This window comes from Molossus molossus, unplaced genomic scaffold (assembly GCF_014108415.1).
Source record: "Molossus molossus isolate mMolMol1 unplaced genomic scaffold, mMolMol1.p scaffold_m16_p_14, whole genome shotgun sequence".
NCBI lineage: Eukaryota > Metazoa > Chordata > Mammalia > Chiroptera > Molossidae > Molossus > Molossus molossus.
In genome coordinates, this window is record NW_023425349.1 from 9,467,691 (window position 1) to 9,480,120 (window position 12,430).

Genomic DNA, 12,430 nt, shown 5'->3' on the forward strand with positions numbered 1-12,430 from the left:
AGGTAAGTTCTGCTATTTAATAGGGAAAAACATGTAGAGATACTAAGTTCCTGTATCCAAAAGTCCATTTACTAAGGGATAGAACTTACCTTCAAACAACGGTAAAATTCTCCTGCTTTGAGGACTCTGTTAGCCTGTTGCTTATCATTTCTGGAGAAATGTAACCCTTTTCAGTTACTTGAGAGTACTTTTTGTTATCAGTTTATCCTATCAAGAGGCAGCTTTGGTTAAAATTGCAAGATCTAATGGGTTAATAGCAAGAATATTTGGTCTGAAGGGCTTCAGTATGTATAGGATAAAAACACATACTCTGGAGGCAAACTGACTAAATTTGAATCCCAACTCCCCCACTTATTAGTTGTGTGACCTTGGAAGGTTCCTTAGCCATTCTGTGTCTCAGTTTATGTCCTATCAAATGGAGATAATAATAGTACCAGCCTCATAAAATAATTCCAAGTATATAATAAGTATTCAGTATGTGCCAACTATCATTATTCCTAATATGTTTAGTTGTAATATATGTGCTTAGTATTTTTCAGTCCAGTATCCTGTCTTTTGTGCTATGAAGCTTAGACCTCCAAGTCCTAAATGTGCCCTCTCTGGGCACAAACCTAGCAGATACCTAAGTATTTGGAATGTCACATCAGGTTTCTGCTCCTCTGGTATCTACAGTCTATAGTTTTCTCTTTACCCAAGAGTTACTTCATTCATTCAACATTTATTTGTCAGATACAGTGCTAGGCATTGGAGGTAACACTGTGACCAGACAGTTATGTCTCCCACAGAGCCAGTTGTTTAGTAGAAGAAACAGACAACCTAACAGACAGTTACTGGCGATGCTATTAGTGTCCCATAGGAGGAAGTCTGTGCAGCACTGGAGGAACTCCTGATCTGCTTTTGAGAATGAAGAAAGTACAGGAAATGTCTAAAGTGGTGTCGAAGGATACATAGAATTAGATGGGCCTGGAAATGGTTGAAAATGAGTATTCTAGTGGAGAAACAGCATGTGAGCCCTGAGATAAGAGCTCTAAGATGAGAGATTTTATGGACCATTTAGAGAAATTATAAGTAGTTCCTGCCAGTTAAAGGGCAGAGTTTGGGATTGTGAGACTGAACCTTTTTTCTGCCAAGGGCCATTTGGATATTTTAACATCATTCTTGGACCATACAAAATTATCAACTTAAAAATTAGCGTGCTATATTTGGTCAGCTAATTTGGTGAGGCGTGTGACATTAGCTGGTATTGATTTCTCAGGCCTTATACGGCCCACGGGCCAGACGTTCCCCACCCCTGATTTAAATGGAGGACAATGGGGTGCCATCAAAAGATTTTTAAACAGCAGTACCATGAAAGAGCATTCAGTTAACCTTATATAAAATGAATTGGACAGGAGCATTGATGGAAATAAAGAGATCTGGCAGCTGAACCAGGACAGTGGCTGGTTAGCTGGCTTCAAAAGATAATAGCCCAGAGAACCAGTAGGACTTGGTGATGATGAGAAAATAAGGGAGAGGAAGGAGGCAGGAATGGACTTCAGGTTTCTGGCCAAAGATACCAAAAATACTGAATGACAAGTAGATTTATAAGATAACAAAAGGGGGGAAATTGTAGTCAATTTTTGACATGTTGAGTTTAGAGTTACCTTTGAGAGTTAGGTTAAATATAGTAGTCTAGAGCAACTCTGTCCAGTAGAAATAGTATGGGAGTCACCTCTCTCATTTAAGATTTCTAGTAGCCACATTTTTTTAAAAGTAGAAAGAAACTGGTGAAATTAATGTTAATTATATGTCTTTTTGTACTGGTGCTTTGAAATCCCTGCATATTTTATATTTTGTAGTGTGACTCAATTTGGACCAGTCACATTTTAAGTTTTTTTTTCAAGTGTCCAGTAGCTACTGCAAGGCAACACAGTTTCAGCCCTAAGGAGATCCATCTAGGTTGCAGATAGAGAACTGGGAATCAGTAGGCATATACATGATAACCAAGATTATAGGAGTAGGTGAGATCAGCAATGTATCAGGTCAAAGAAAGAAAAGATTGACACTTAACAGACAGGTGGAGAAAGAATACCTCACAAGAGGGTGAAAAAGGCTGGCCATCCTAGAACTCATCAGAGAAGTCTATCATGAACTGCCTGTGATCCAGACCTTGCTGTATTTGGATAAAACTTGTTGGAGGGAAAAAGGCAAAGGAATATGTTTATGTTCTATTTCCCTTTAGTTTACTAGGCTCTAAAGTTAGTTCAGCAGAAAGCAAAGAACCTGGGATATGTTTTTGTAGTTCCTTGCAGAATCTACTTTATTGAATTATGATTTAATGACATAGCTTTAGTTTTATACATTATCGGTATATTAAAATGTTCCTCAAATGCATCTCTTTTCTTTTGCAAAACTGTTTTCTATATATATATGTAAAACATGTTTGTTATTACAGATCAATCTCAACGAGGTAGCCTCTTCACTCTCTTTTTGAACAATCCTCTAATGGCCTTCCTGTTTGTCTCTGGATTGTCAAGCATGCGTAGAGGCCTATGGGAAAAGTGTCAAGAATATCTTCGAAAAATCAACCGCGATATTGCCCAGCTACTGACCCATTCACGTTCAATAGGTACCCTACTAATCTAACTGCACACTTAACGGAACGCACTATAATGATTTAAAGTTGTTTAAATGGTTTGAATTTTAGAGGTATTTGTTGAAGAGACGAATGTTGAAAAGGTTTCCTGAATTTCTCTTCCTCTTGGAAGCATCTTTTTACTGTCACCATTTTTCTCTTTGCAGATCAGGCGTTCCTCCAGTTTTTTGGAGATGAATTTCTTCGCTTGCTTCTCACAAGATTTGTCTTTTGTTCAGCCACCATGAGGATGCACAAGATTTTTCGGGTAGGCAAAGAATATTTTAATGACCAGTTTGACCACTTTAGATATTTAACCATCATGTATTATTATATTTTACCTGTATTAAATAGAGTTTGAATAGGTCCAAAATCATATTCACAAATTAATATGTAAAGTATTAAAGATGGAAAAAATAAGGCACATCTGAGAGTATCCTACCACCCAATTTAGGAAGTAGAACATTTTCTACCCTTGTAGGTCCTCCCTAATCCTGTATTCCTCTCGAAACTAAAATCCTGATTTTCATAATTATCATTCACTGTTCTTTAAAGTTTTGCCACATGTATTTATATTCCTACACAACATATTGATGGATCCATATTTTATGTATTCTACAACATGCTTTTTTTCACTCTATTATATTCCTGAGATTGAGCCATGATGATGACCAGCTATAGTTTTCATTCATTCATTTTCACTGCTATATAGGGTTTCATTATTTGATAAATGTAGCACAAATTACTCATCTGTTCTACTGATAATGGACATTTGAGTTGTGTCCAGTTTTTTATTATTATAAACACCACCACAGTAAATTATTCTATCATTTTTCTGGTACATGTAGATAAGACTTTTCCTGGGGAATATACCTAATAGTGGAACGTGAGGTCAGATGATTTAGGCATATGCAACTTTACTAGGGAATGCCAAGCATTTTGTAAAGTGGTTGTATCAATTTACACTGGTGCTAGCAGTGTATAAGAATTGTTGTTGCTCTAATCCTTGCCAACAGCCATACTTTATATAGTCCATGTGAATCAAGTGGGTGTAAAGTAGTGGCTCATGGTGGTTTTATTTTGCATTTCCAGGACTACTGAGGTTGAGTGACTTTTTGTGTGTTATTCTGTGTTCTTCTTTGTGATGAAGAGTGTGTTCAGTCTTTTGTCTGCTTGGTTCTAAGTAGTTTGTTTTTTTCTGTGTATTCAGGTGACTACATAGTACTGTTCACTGAGGTTTAAAAATTTTTACTTATTATATTTTTCACTTCCATAAGTAACATATGGTTCTTTTTCAAATACCCCTGGATATTTTTAAACAGCTTTTGTAACTTTAAATTTAAATACATAATTTTAAAATATGTACATTCCATTTTATTAATATAATTTTAGAATGGTAACTAATTGTATAGTGAATACACTGGTTAGATTCTGTTAGTAACATTTTGGTATATTTGCTTTCTTATATATCTTTCCATTTATCCATCCCTCGTTCCATTCATCAGTTTATTTCTCTCTCTCTTTTTTAATCCTCACCCAAGGATATTTTTCCATTGATTTTCCGATAGAGTGGGAGGGAGAGAGAAACATCAATGCAAGAGAGACACATTGACTGGTTGCCTCCCACACAGGATCGAACTGCAACCAAGGTATGTGCCCTTGACTGCAATTGACCCTCTTGGACTGGGGGCCAATGTTCTAACTGCTGAGCCAAATAGGCCAGGGCAATTTTATCACACTTTTTGATGCATTTAGTCTTTTACCATAAAATGTAATGTTAATTGTTGGTTTTTCATGGATACCTGAGCTCCCTTCTATTTCTGATCTTCTGAGAGTTTTATCAGGAATGGGTATAGAGGATTGTAAAATATTTTTTGTCTGCATTAATTAATCTGATATATATTAATTCTAACATGATGAATAGAATTGATTGATTTTCAAATAGTAAGTCAACCTTGTGTATCTGGGTTAAATGTATTTTGTGGTCATGTATTGTTATCCTTTTGTGTTGCTGGATTTAGATTGCTAATATTTCATTATGGATTTTTGCATCTCTTTATGAATCATTATTTATTTATATTGATTTCTGATCATTTGATTATGAGGTACCTTGATATGGTTTTCTTTGTTGTGTTTTTTCTGCTTGGGTTTCATTGAGCATCTTGGATCTGTGGGTTAAAGTTTTTAAATACTTTGGAATATTTTTGGCCATTATTTCTTCAAAACGGGAGTGCAAAAGTAGGTTTACATAATACAAATGAATAATGCAATAATTAATAAATAATACAATAATAAATGTCCCATGTACTTATAACTGTAAACCTACTTTTGCCCACCCCCCCTTTTTTTTTTCCTCTCCCCTTTCTTTTCTTCTGCGACATTAATTACACATAGATTAGACAACCTAATATTGTCATACAGGCTACTGATGTGGTCTTTTTTTTTTTTTTTTTTTATCCTCACCCGAGGACATTTTTTGTACAGATAGAGTGGGAGGGAGAGAGAGGAAGAGAGAGAGAGAGAGAGAGAAACATCGACGTGAAAGGGACACATTGAGTGGCTGCCACCCGCACGACCAACCAGGGCCGGGGACATACTGCAACCGAGGTACATGCCCTTAGCGGGAACCAAACCCGGGTCTCTCCTGACCGCAGGCGGACACTCTAACCGCTGAGCCAAACCGGCCAGGGCTGGTCTTTTTTTTAGTCTTTTCTCAGTCTGTTTTGGTTTCTATTCCTAAATCTTCAAGTTCACTAATGTTTCCTTCTGTAGTGTCTGATATGTTGTTAACCTGTCTATTTAGTTGTTCATTTCAGGGATTACATTTTCCTCATCTCTAAAAGTTCTATTTGGTTTTTAAATACTTTTCATTTATTTCATTATTTTTATGTTTACATTGTGCTCTTGAATGTATATGTAATAGGTAAAGTCCTTATCTTCTAATACTATATTCTTTATCATTTATAGGTTTATTTTTATTGTTTTTCCTACTAGTTATAGGTCTCATATTTCTCATTTGTATGCCCAGTACTTTCATTAAACTGTAGACATTGTGAATTTTATGATGTTGAATTCTAGAGTTTATTGTTTTTCTATAAAGAATGTTAGACTTTGTTCTGGCTGGAGCGAACCTACTTGCAGATCTGTTTGATCTTTTCACAGCTTGGTGGTATTTTTTTTTAATATGTTTTTATTGATTTTTTTAGAGAGAGGAAGGGTGAGAGAGTTAAAAACCTAGATATGAGAGGGAAACATCAATCAGCTGCTTCCTGCAGGCCCCCACTGGGTATTGAGCCCACAACCCGGGCATGTGCCTTGACTAGGAATCGAACTGGGACCTCTCAGTCCACAGGATGATGCTCAATCCATGGAGCCATACCAGCCAGACTTCACAGCTTGTTTTTAAGCTTATTAGGGGTGGATTTAGAGTAGTGTTAACAGATAGTTAGGAACATTTCAGCCTAAAACTAAGAAGAGTGATTCTTTTGAGGTCTCTTTCATATGTCCCTTTTCAACAAATACTCTCCTGTCTGGGAGGATGTTTGCTCAGAACTAAAACATCTCCCAGCCCTGTGTGAGCTGAGAGAATTGTTAGCTTACAGTAGTCCTTGGTTGTTTTTGTTTTTGAGGGGGTTGAACATTTTATTTTTATCACTTATAGTAGTTAGTATAGTAAAACAAAAATTTGGCCTTTGAAATGTGTAATAAGTGAGGCCTACAGGAATAGAGAGATAGAACTGACATTTGAATATATGAGCTGTTGTGTGAGATATGTAAAAAAGTAGTAACTTATTTCTTCAGGAAATTTTAAATGTGTGGCAAATTATGGTCCATAGAAATTACCAAATGAAGAATTTCCAGCTGAGAATTACCTGATTTTTGAAATCTTCTTCTTTTGCTTTCATAGAATTACAGAATTTTTTTTCTTTTTTATTACTCATTTTCTGTTTGTTTTTTCTTTTTTTTTTATCCTCACCCGAGGACATTTTTCCATTTTTTGTTCAGATAGAGTGGGAGGGGGAGAGAGGAACAGAGAGAGAGAGAAACATCGATGTGAAAGAAACACATCGAGTGGCTGCCACCCGCACGACCGACCAGGGCCGGGAACAAACTGCAACCGAGGTACATGCCCTTAGCAGGAACTGAACCCGGGTCTCTCAGGACCACAGGCCGACGCTCTAACCGCTGAGCCAAACCAGCCAGGGCTCTGTTTGTTTTTTTCTTTTTCTGAACTTTCATCTCCCTTTTGAGGAACTCTTTGTTTTACTCTTTGCTAATATTCTTAGAAATCTCATCTATTTTAGGGCTTTAATATTTCTCTTCGTGCAGATTATATCAGTGTTTACATATACTACTTAAACTTGTCTTCTGAGAGACAGCCCAAAAGTTTCAAATTCTCATTGAGGAGCAGTTCTATTTGTACTACCCTATTACCACAAATAAAATGTACCTAAAACCTGAAGCTTTCTCCTATTCCCAAATTATCTTCTCTTTTTTATCTTTTTTTTCTCTCAGTTGTTCCCAAATCTCCTCTCAAGTCATCCATTCCTGAAATCCTAGTCATTTTGATATGTCCCTCTCCTGTAATTAATTTTGAAGGCCATTAATTTGATCTTCTCAGTGCCTCTCATGTTTTTTCTCATTTTAATTTCTGCTAAAAATCTGTTCATTTATTCATTTAACAAATACTTATTGAAATATGCTAGGATTTCTGCCCAAACAAGTAGAAATTATATGGTTTCCACAGTATAGCATAGTGCCCAGAAATGTTTGGCCCCAGTAATATTTGAGAATTAACTTACTAGCCCTGGCCGGTTTGGCTCAGCGGTTAGAGAGTCAGCCTGCGGTCCAGAGAATTAACTCACTAAATTAATAGATTAGGTTAAACAATATGAAATTTTCATTTTTTAAGGTCAAAATGCTGAAATGCCAACAATTTTATATATTCACAAAATATGTCACCAGTAAGATTCATACCAGTATGAAAGAGAAAAATATATGTTATTCCTTGATATTGTAAATGTTAACAGTAATGTTAATGTTTATAATTTTCTTTCATTAAACTATAAAACTTGACTTTTCTCTTCTTTGCCTATTAGGAAACACGAAATTACCCAGAATCTTATCCACAACTGCCAAGGGATGAAACAGTGGAGAACCCTCATCTCCAGAAGCACATTTTGGAATTGGCATCCATTCTGGATGTTCGAAACGTGTTCTTTGAAAACACCATAGATGACTATTAAACAAAAACCCTCTTGTCAAAACCCTTTTTCATTTGCCACAGATTTTAAATGGTGCCGTTTTCTAACATGATGACAGACACATAGTGGTGTTACTTCGTTTTTATTTTTTAATTTAGGCCCACCCTTTTAAAAACAAAGTGAAAACATTGTTCAAACTTTTAGGGTAACTGTTTTAAAATGTAATCTTTCGGGTCTTTTAAAAAACTCGCTTAATCTTGAGAAATTTTATTTTTTTGGTTTTGAGGTATGAATACTTTCCTCCAGCATCTAATCCGCCATTCAGATAGTCACTGTTCTCACCCTGCGAAGAGTAAATTATTTATTTTTATATAATGAGGAAAATCCAACTCTTAAACTTGGACCTCACACGTGTGGATGTGGAAAATATGTAATTGTTCACAGAGATGAAACTAGCCAGCATGGACTACTAAAAATCAAGAACAGAGTCTTGCCATAGTATTTCCTTTCATTCCAAGTTAGTAGGTAAAAAATATGTGATTCTCTGAATAGTATAATTGAGACAGTTCTTGAAATCATTTGATTTGCTTAAATATTGTCAGAATTTCAGAAACTGTGTAAGATTGATTTGCGTCTGAAAGGAAAAGCTTTAACTGGGGTCTTAAGAATGATAAATATCATTTGGAATGTGTGAGTCCTGTGTTATTATGAGACATGTTTGCATATTTTGTTTTCTTTGTAGTCTTTGAGTGCTGGAATGAAAAAGAACAACTTTTCATATTTCACTTAAAAATCAAATTGTCAATTTTATAATACAGTATTTCCAGTAGGAATTCTCTTGTAATTCTTCATTCATGAGATCAGGTTTGAAGACTATGTAGATTGAAGTTCATGGTATACAGTACAGACTTTGTCATCTTTTTGCATAGTTCAAGTTTATAAGACTTCAGAGTCAGAGATATTCATTTTAGTTGGGGGATAACTGAATGTTATGTAAACCTAAAGTGGAAGTTGCTTTTGCATTTGGCAATAAGATGTTTTTAAAACTTCTTGTATTTAATATTTTATATTCATACACATGTTTTTTATTATTTTAAATAGGACTCAGTGTATAATATAAAGGTTTTTCTTCCCTGTCATCCCCTTCATAATTTCACAGGCACTAGACTAGCTATGATGTCTGTGTGTGTCACACACACACACACACACACACACACACACACACACTTCTGACTCCACAGAATTCAAGTTCAGAAAGTTATGAATCAAAAGCTCTTCTAGTTTTCTGTGTGGGCTTACATTCTACCTCTGCAGTCCCGGGGGAAATGAGGTGATTACTTTTGGTGCCTCTTTCCTATGTCCCTAGGGAGATGTTACTGTAATATTTTTCACTTGGTTTTTTATTTCTGTCATAGGGAATTATTTGAGTCTAAGTTATTCATATACCTATTCCAATTTGCTGATTTTTCATCTGAAGTCTTGAAGACGTTGTTGATTTTGGGCGATTTGTGGTGTTTTATTCATTTTTAAATTATTTTTGTTTGTTCTTTTAAACATTATTTCAGAAAGTTTTGGGAAAGTTATTCTGGATAGAGATGACCTTTGCTAGTGGGTTTTCATTATCAGATAGACTGCTTTCCCTTTTTCTTCAGTCCCTTAATAAACCTCATAGCTTTCCTGTCTCCTCAGTGTTCACCTAGACTCCAGCAAGACTGGCCTTAGTTGTCTGACCTCTTCTTTTAGTTGTCCAGAAATTCTGTGCCAGTAACGTTCCCCAAAAAATTTTTCCTGTTCTCTGATGCTTAAAATATTTTATATCCTGAGCTTTATCTCACCTGTTCAGCATAAAGAACACTGGTCTGAGAATGAGGAGGCCTGAGTTCTAATCCTGGCTGTCCTGGTAACTAGCTTTGTGCCCCTGGCAGGTCTCTTCATATCTCTGCTTTTTAGCATTCTCATCTGTAAAATGAAGGTGTTGGCCTAAGGTCCTAACTCAGTGGTTCTATAATTTGTACTCTTGGTTCCAAAAGATACTGATTTCTGCACCTCTGCTACCTGGAAAACTAGTTTTCCTGAATTTAGTGTACACAACATTTTCTTTTCTAGATCATATTTAGCTAGTTTTTATTCAAATAAATATCTGGGTCCCACTTAGTTGTTGTAGAAACTGGTTCAGAGAGAAACTCTACTGAAATATTAGAGCTTTTGTGATTAAAAATGTTTGTCTAAGAACAAGGGGTCTTGTCACAACTAGTTTAGATGATGCTTCTTCAGTTAATAGTAGTGCAATTCCTCATTGATAGTTACAAATGTAAAGGTGAACTGAAGTAATCTTGAGAGGAAAACTGCTAGAAAATTCTAAGCTATTGTTTCATTCATCCTTTAAAAAATGTGTGTTGAACTACAACTATACCCCAGATTTGTTCCAAGCACAGGGGAAGCAAACAAAGCAGACTTAAAATTCTGGTCTTCATGAAGCTTCCATTCTAGGAGGAGGAGCCAGGCAATAAATATAATAAGTAAATTGATGTTAGTAAATTATAAGTAGTATAAAGAAATGGTAGAGCATGGTAAGGGAAATTTTCCCTTTGGTTTGGGGCAAAGAGCAATGTTGAAGTGAGTGACGAGGGCAGGCCTTATTGAAAAGATTACATTTGTGCAAACACTTCATATTTCTTTGTATTTTCTCTCCATTTTTAAAATTATTTTATTGTGAAAGTTTTAAACATAAAAAGAGATTAATGAACCCAGTGAACCCTCTTGTACCCACTACCCAGCTTCTACATTTTAAGGCGTTACTTTAATCAAGGAAGAAGAAACGTAAAAAGGACAATCACCCAATGGGCTCATGGTGGCAATGGCAAAGAATCTCATTTTTTCAGTGCACACTTCTCTATAAACATAAAAATATTAAGCCCTTTATTTATTTATTTTTAGAATTCATAGCAATTTAAATATTGGAATTAAGAACAATGCAAAGCAATAGGAAAGGGCACTTCTTTGTTTTCAAATTGCACAAACTCCCCCTGGAGATTCTGATACAGTCTCTCACCTCTCTTAAGAATCACTGTAAACAAAATAGAAAGTATAAGACTGCAAGAAGTCAGTTATACACAAAACAAAATTAAGCACAACAGAATTATTTTATCTTTCTTTACCCCTGTGTATTTCTGAAGTTGGTAAAGCACCTATCTTCCCTATTTTACAGAAGAGAAATCTAAGATCCCCAGTCTCCCACAAAAAAAACACACAAAAAACTGTCAGGTTATTCACAGTGATAGTGTTAGAACTCAGATCTCCTGATCTCAGCCCAGTCTTTCCAGTAGCTCAGGTTGTTTTCTATAATGAAGAAAGAAATAATTAGAGATTTCTATTTTGGCACAAAGGTTATAGTATTTTTTCATATTAAATATTATAACCAGTAAATTAGTCAGCCCTAGCACATTTTTTATTTATTAATTAAAAAATCCATAAGTTAGACATTTTGTCTTTGATTTTAGCCAGGATATGGGGTGTGTGTGTGTGTGTGTGTGTGTGTGTGTGTGTGTGTGTTCCTCTTAGGAAGTGGTGCTCTCAAAACCTCTCAAAGCACATAGAATCTATTGTACCCTTTATACTTTCACAGCGTTGAAATGTTTTGAGATTATAAAGGCAAAGTGCAATCTAGTCATGACTGAAAATTTTCTGATATAGGATCTGGGCTTTATTTTTCTTCACTTGTGGCTTCTGCCCTTTATTTTGTTCTTTCAATAGAATTCCCTGAAATGGATTTAGGTGGTGATTGAACTGAATTTCATTGAGGTAAAGGGAAAATCAACCATCTGTTTTTTCATATAGCAGTTATGGAACTTTCGGTGGCATTCTTCAAGTGTAATCTCTGACCTGTGTGACTTAGTAACTTTATGTCTCTTACAAGGGGTTTGGACCCAGTTGAAAAATCTTGTACTTAAGTTATCCGCGGAGACTTGTAATTAGCCTGATATACAGAGAACATTCTTGACTGGAAATACAGTAAGGTACGAAGGTCTGCAAACTTGGCTACTGCCAGTGATTCAGAACCACCTCCCCACCCTAAGTGAGTAAAAAGATTTTATCTTAATATGAATGGTATGAATCTCCTGGTAATTTTTAGTTGTATATATATTCCTATGTGTTTGGAGAGTGTAGATATTTACATTGAGGGCTCTTTTGTTGACTTTATTTATTTGAAATTCTAATTTGTAATGGCATGTGTATATTTTTATGACGCTAAATGCAATCTCTGTGTACACTTTGTGTATATATGTACATATTTGTAAATATATTGGTATGCAATGATATAGTATGTGTATTATATACCCATACCCATTGTGGGCTGAATTTATTTAAGTTCTATGAGGACATCATAGTGGCACTGTTCATGCTGCTATAATTAGGTTGTGGTTGTATCTCATTCATGAGCCTCTATTTTGAGGGGCTTGTGTTTGAGTAAAATGGGTTGATTTGGAGTTGAAATTAGGATACGAAGATCTTAACAGAAAGCTGGATATTCTTAGCTTTAAAATCATCTGCCAGTTTTCATTTAAACTGATAAGTTAGTGATGTAAACCTGAAAAACCTAAGTATGTGAAAC

At 35.4% G+C, this 12,430-nt stretch overlaps 1 protein-coding gene across 3 annotated transcripts in view; it reads left to right on the forward strand.

Moving 5' to 3' along the window:
• SCAI (suppressor of cancer cell invasion) overlaps positions 1–8,576 on the forward strand; it is a 126,232-nt gene extending 117,656 nt beyond the window's left edge. For all 3 annotated transcript variants that reach the window (XM_036261547.1, XM_036261549.1, XM_036261548.1), the window contains 3 exons: positions 2,435–2,608; positions 2,782–2,882; positions 7,714–8,576. In XM_036261547.1, the coding sequence (XP_036117440.1) occupies positions 2,435–2,608; positions 2,782–2,882; positions 7,714–7,860 (422 nt within the window). In that variant the 3' untranslated portion in view covers positions 7,861–8,576. The remainder of the gene's footprint in view (positions 1–2,434; positions 2,609–2,781; positions 2,883–7,713) is intronic.
• Positions 8,577–12,430: the final 3,854 nt, after the last annotated feature.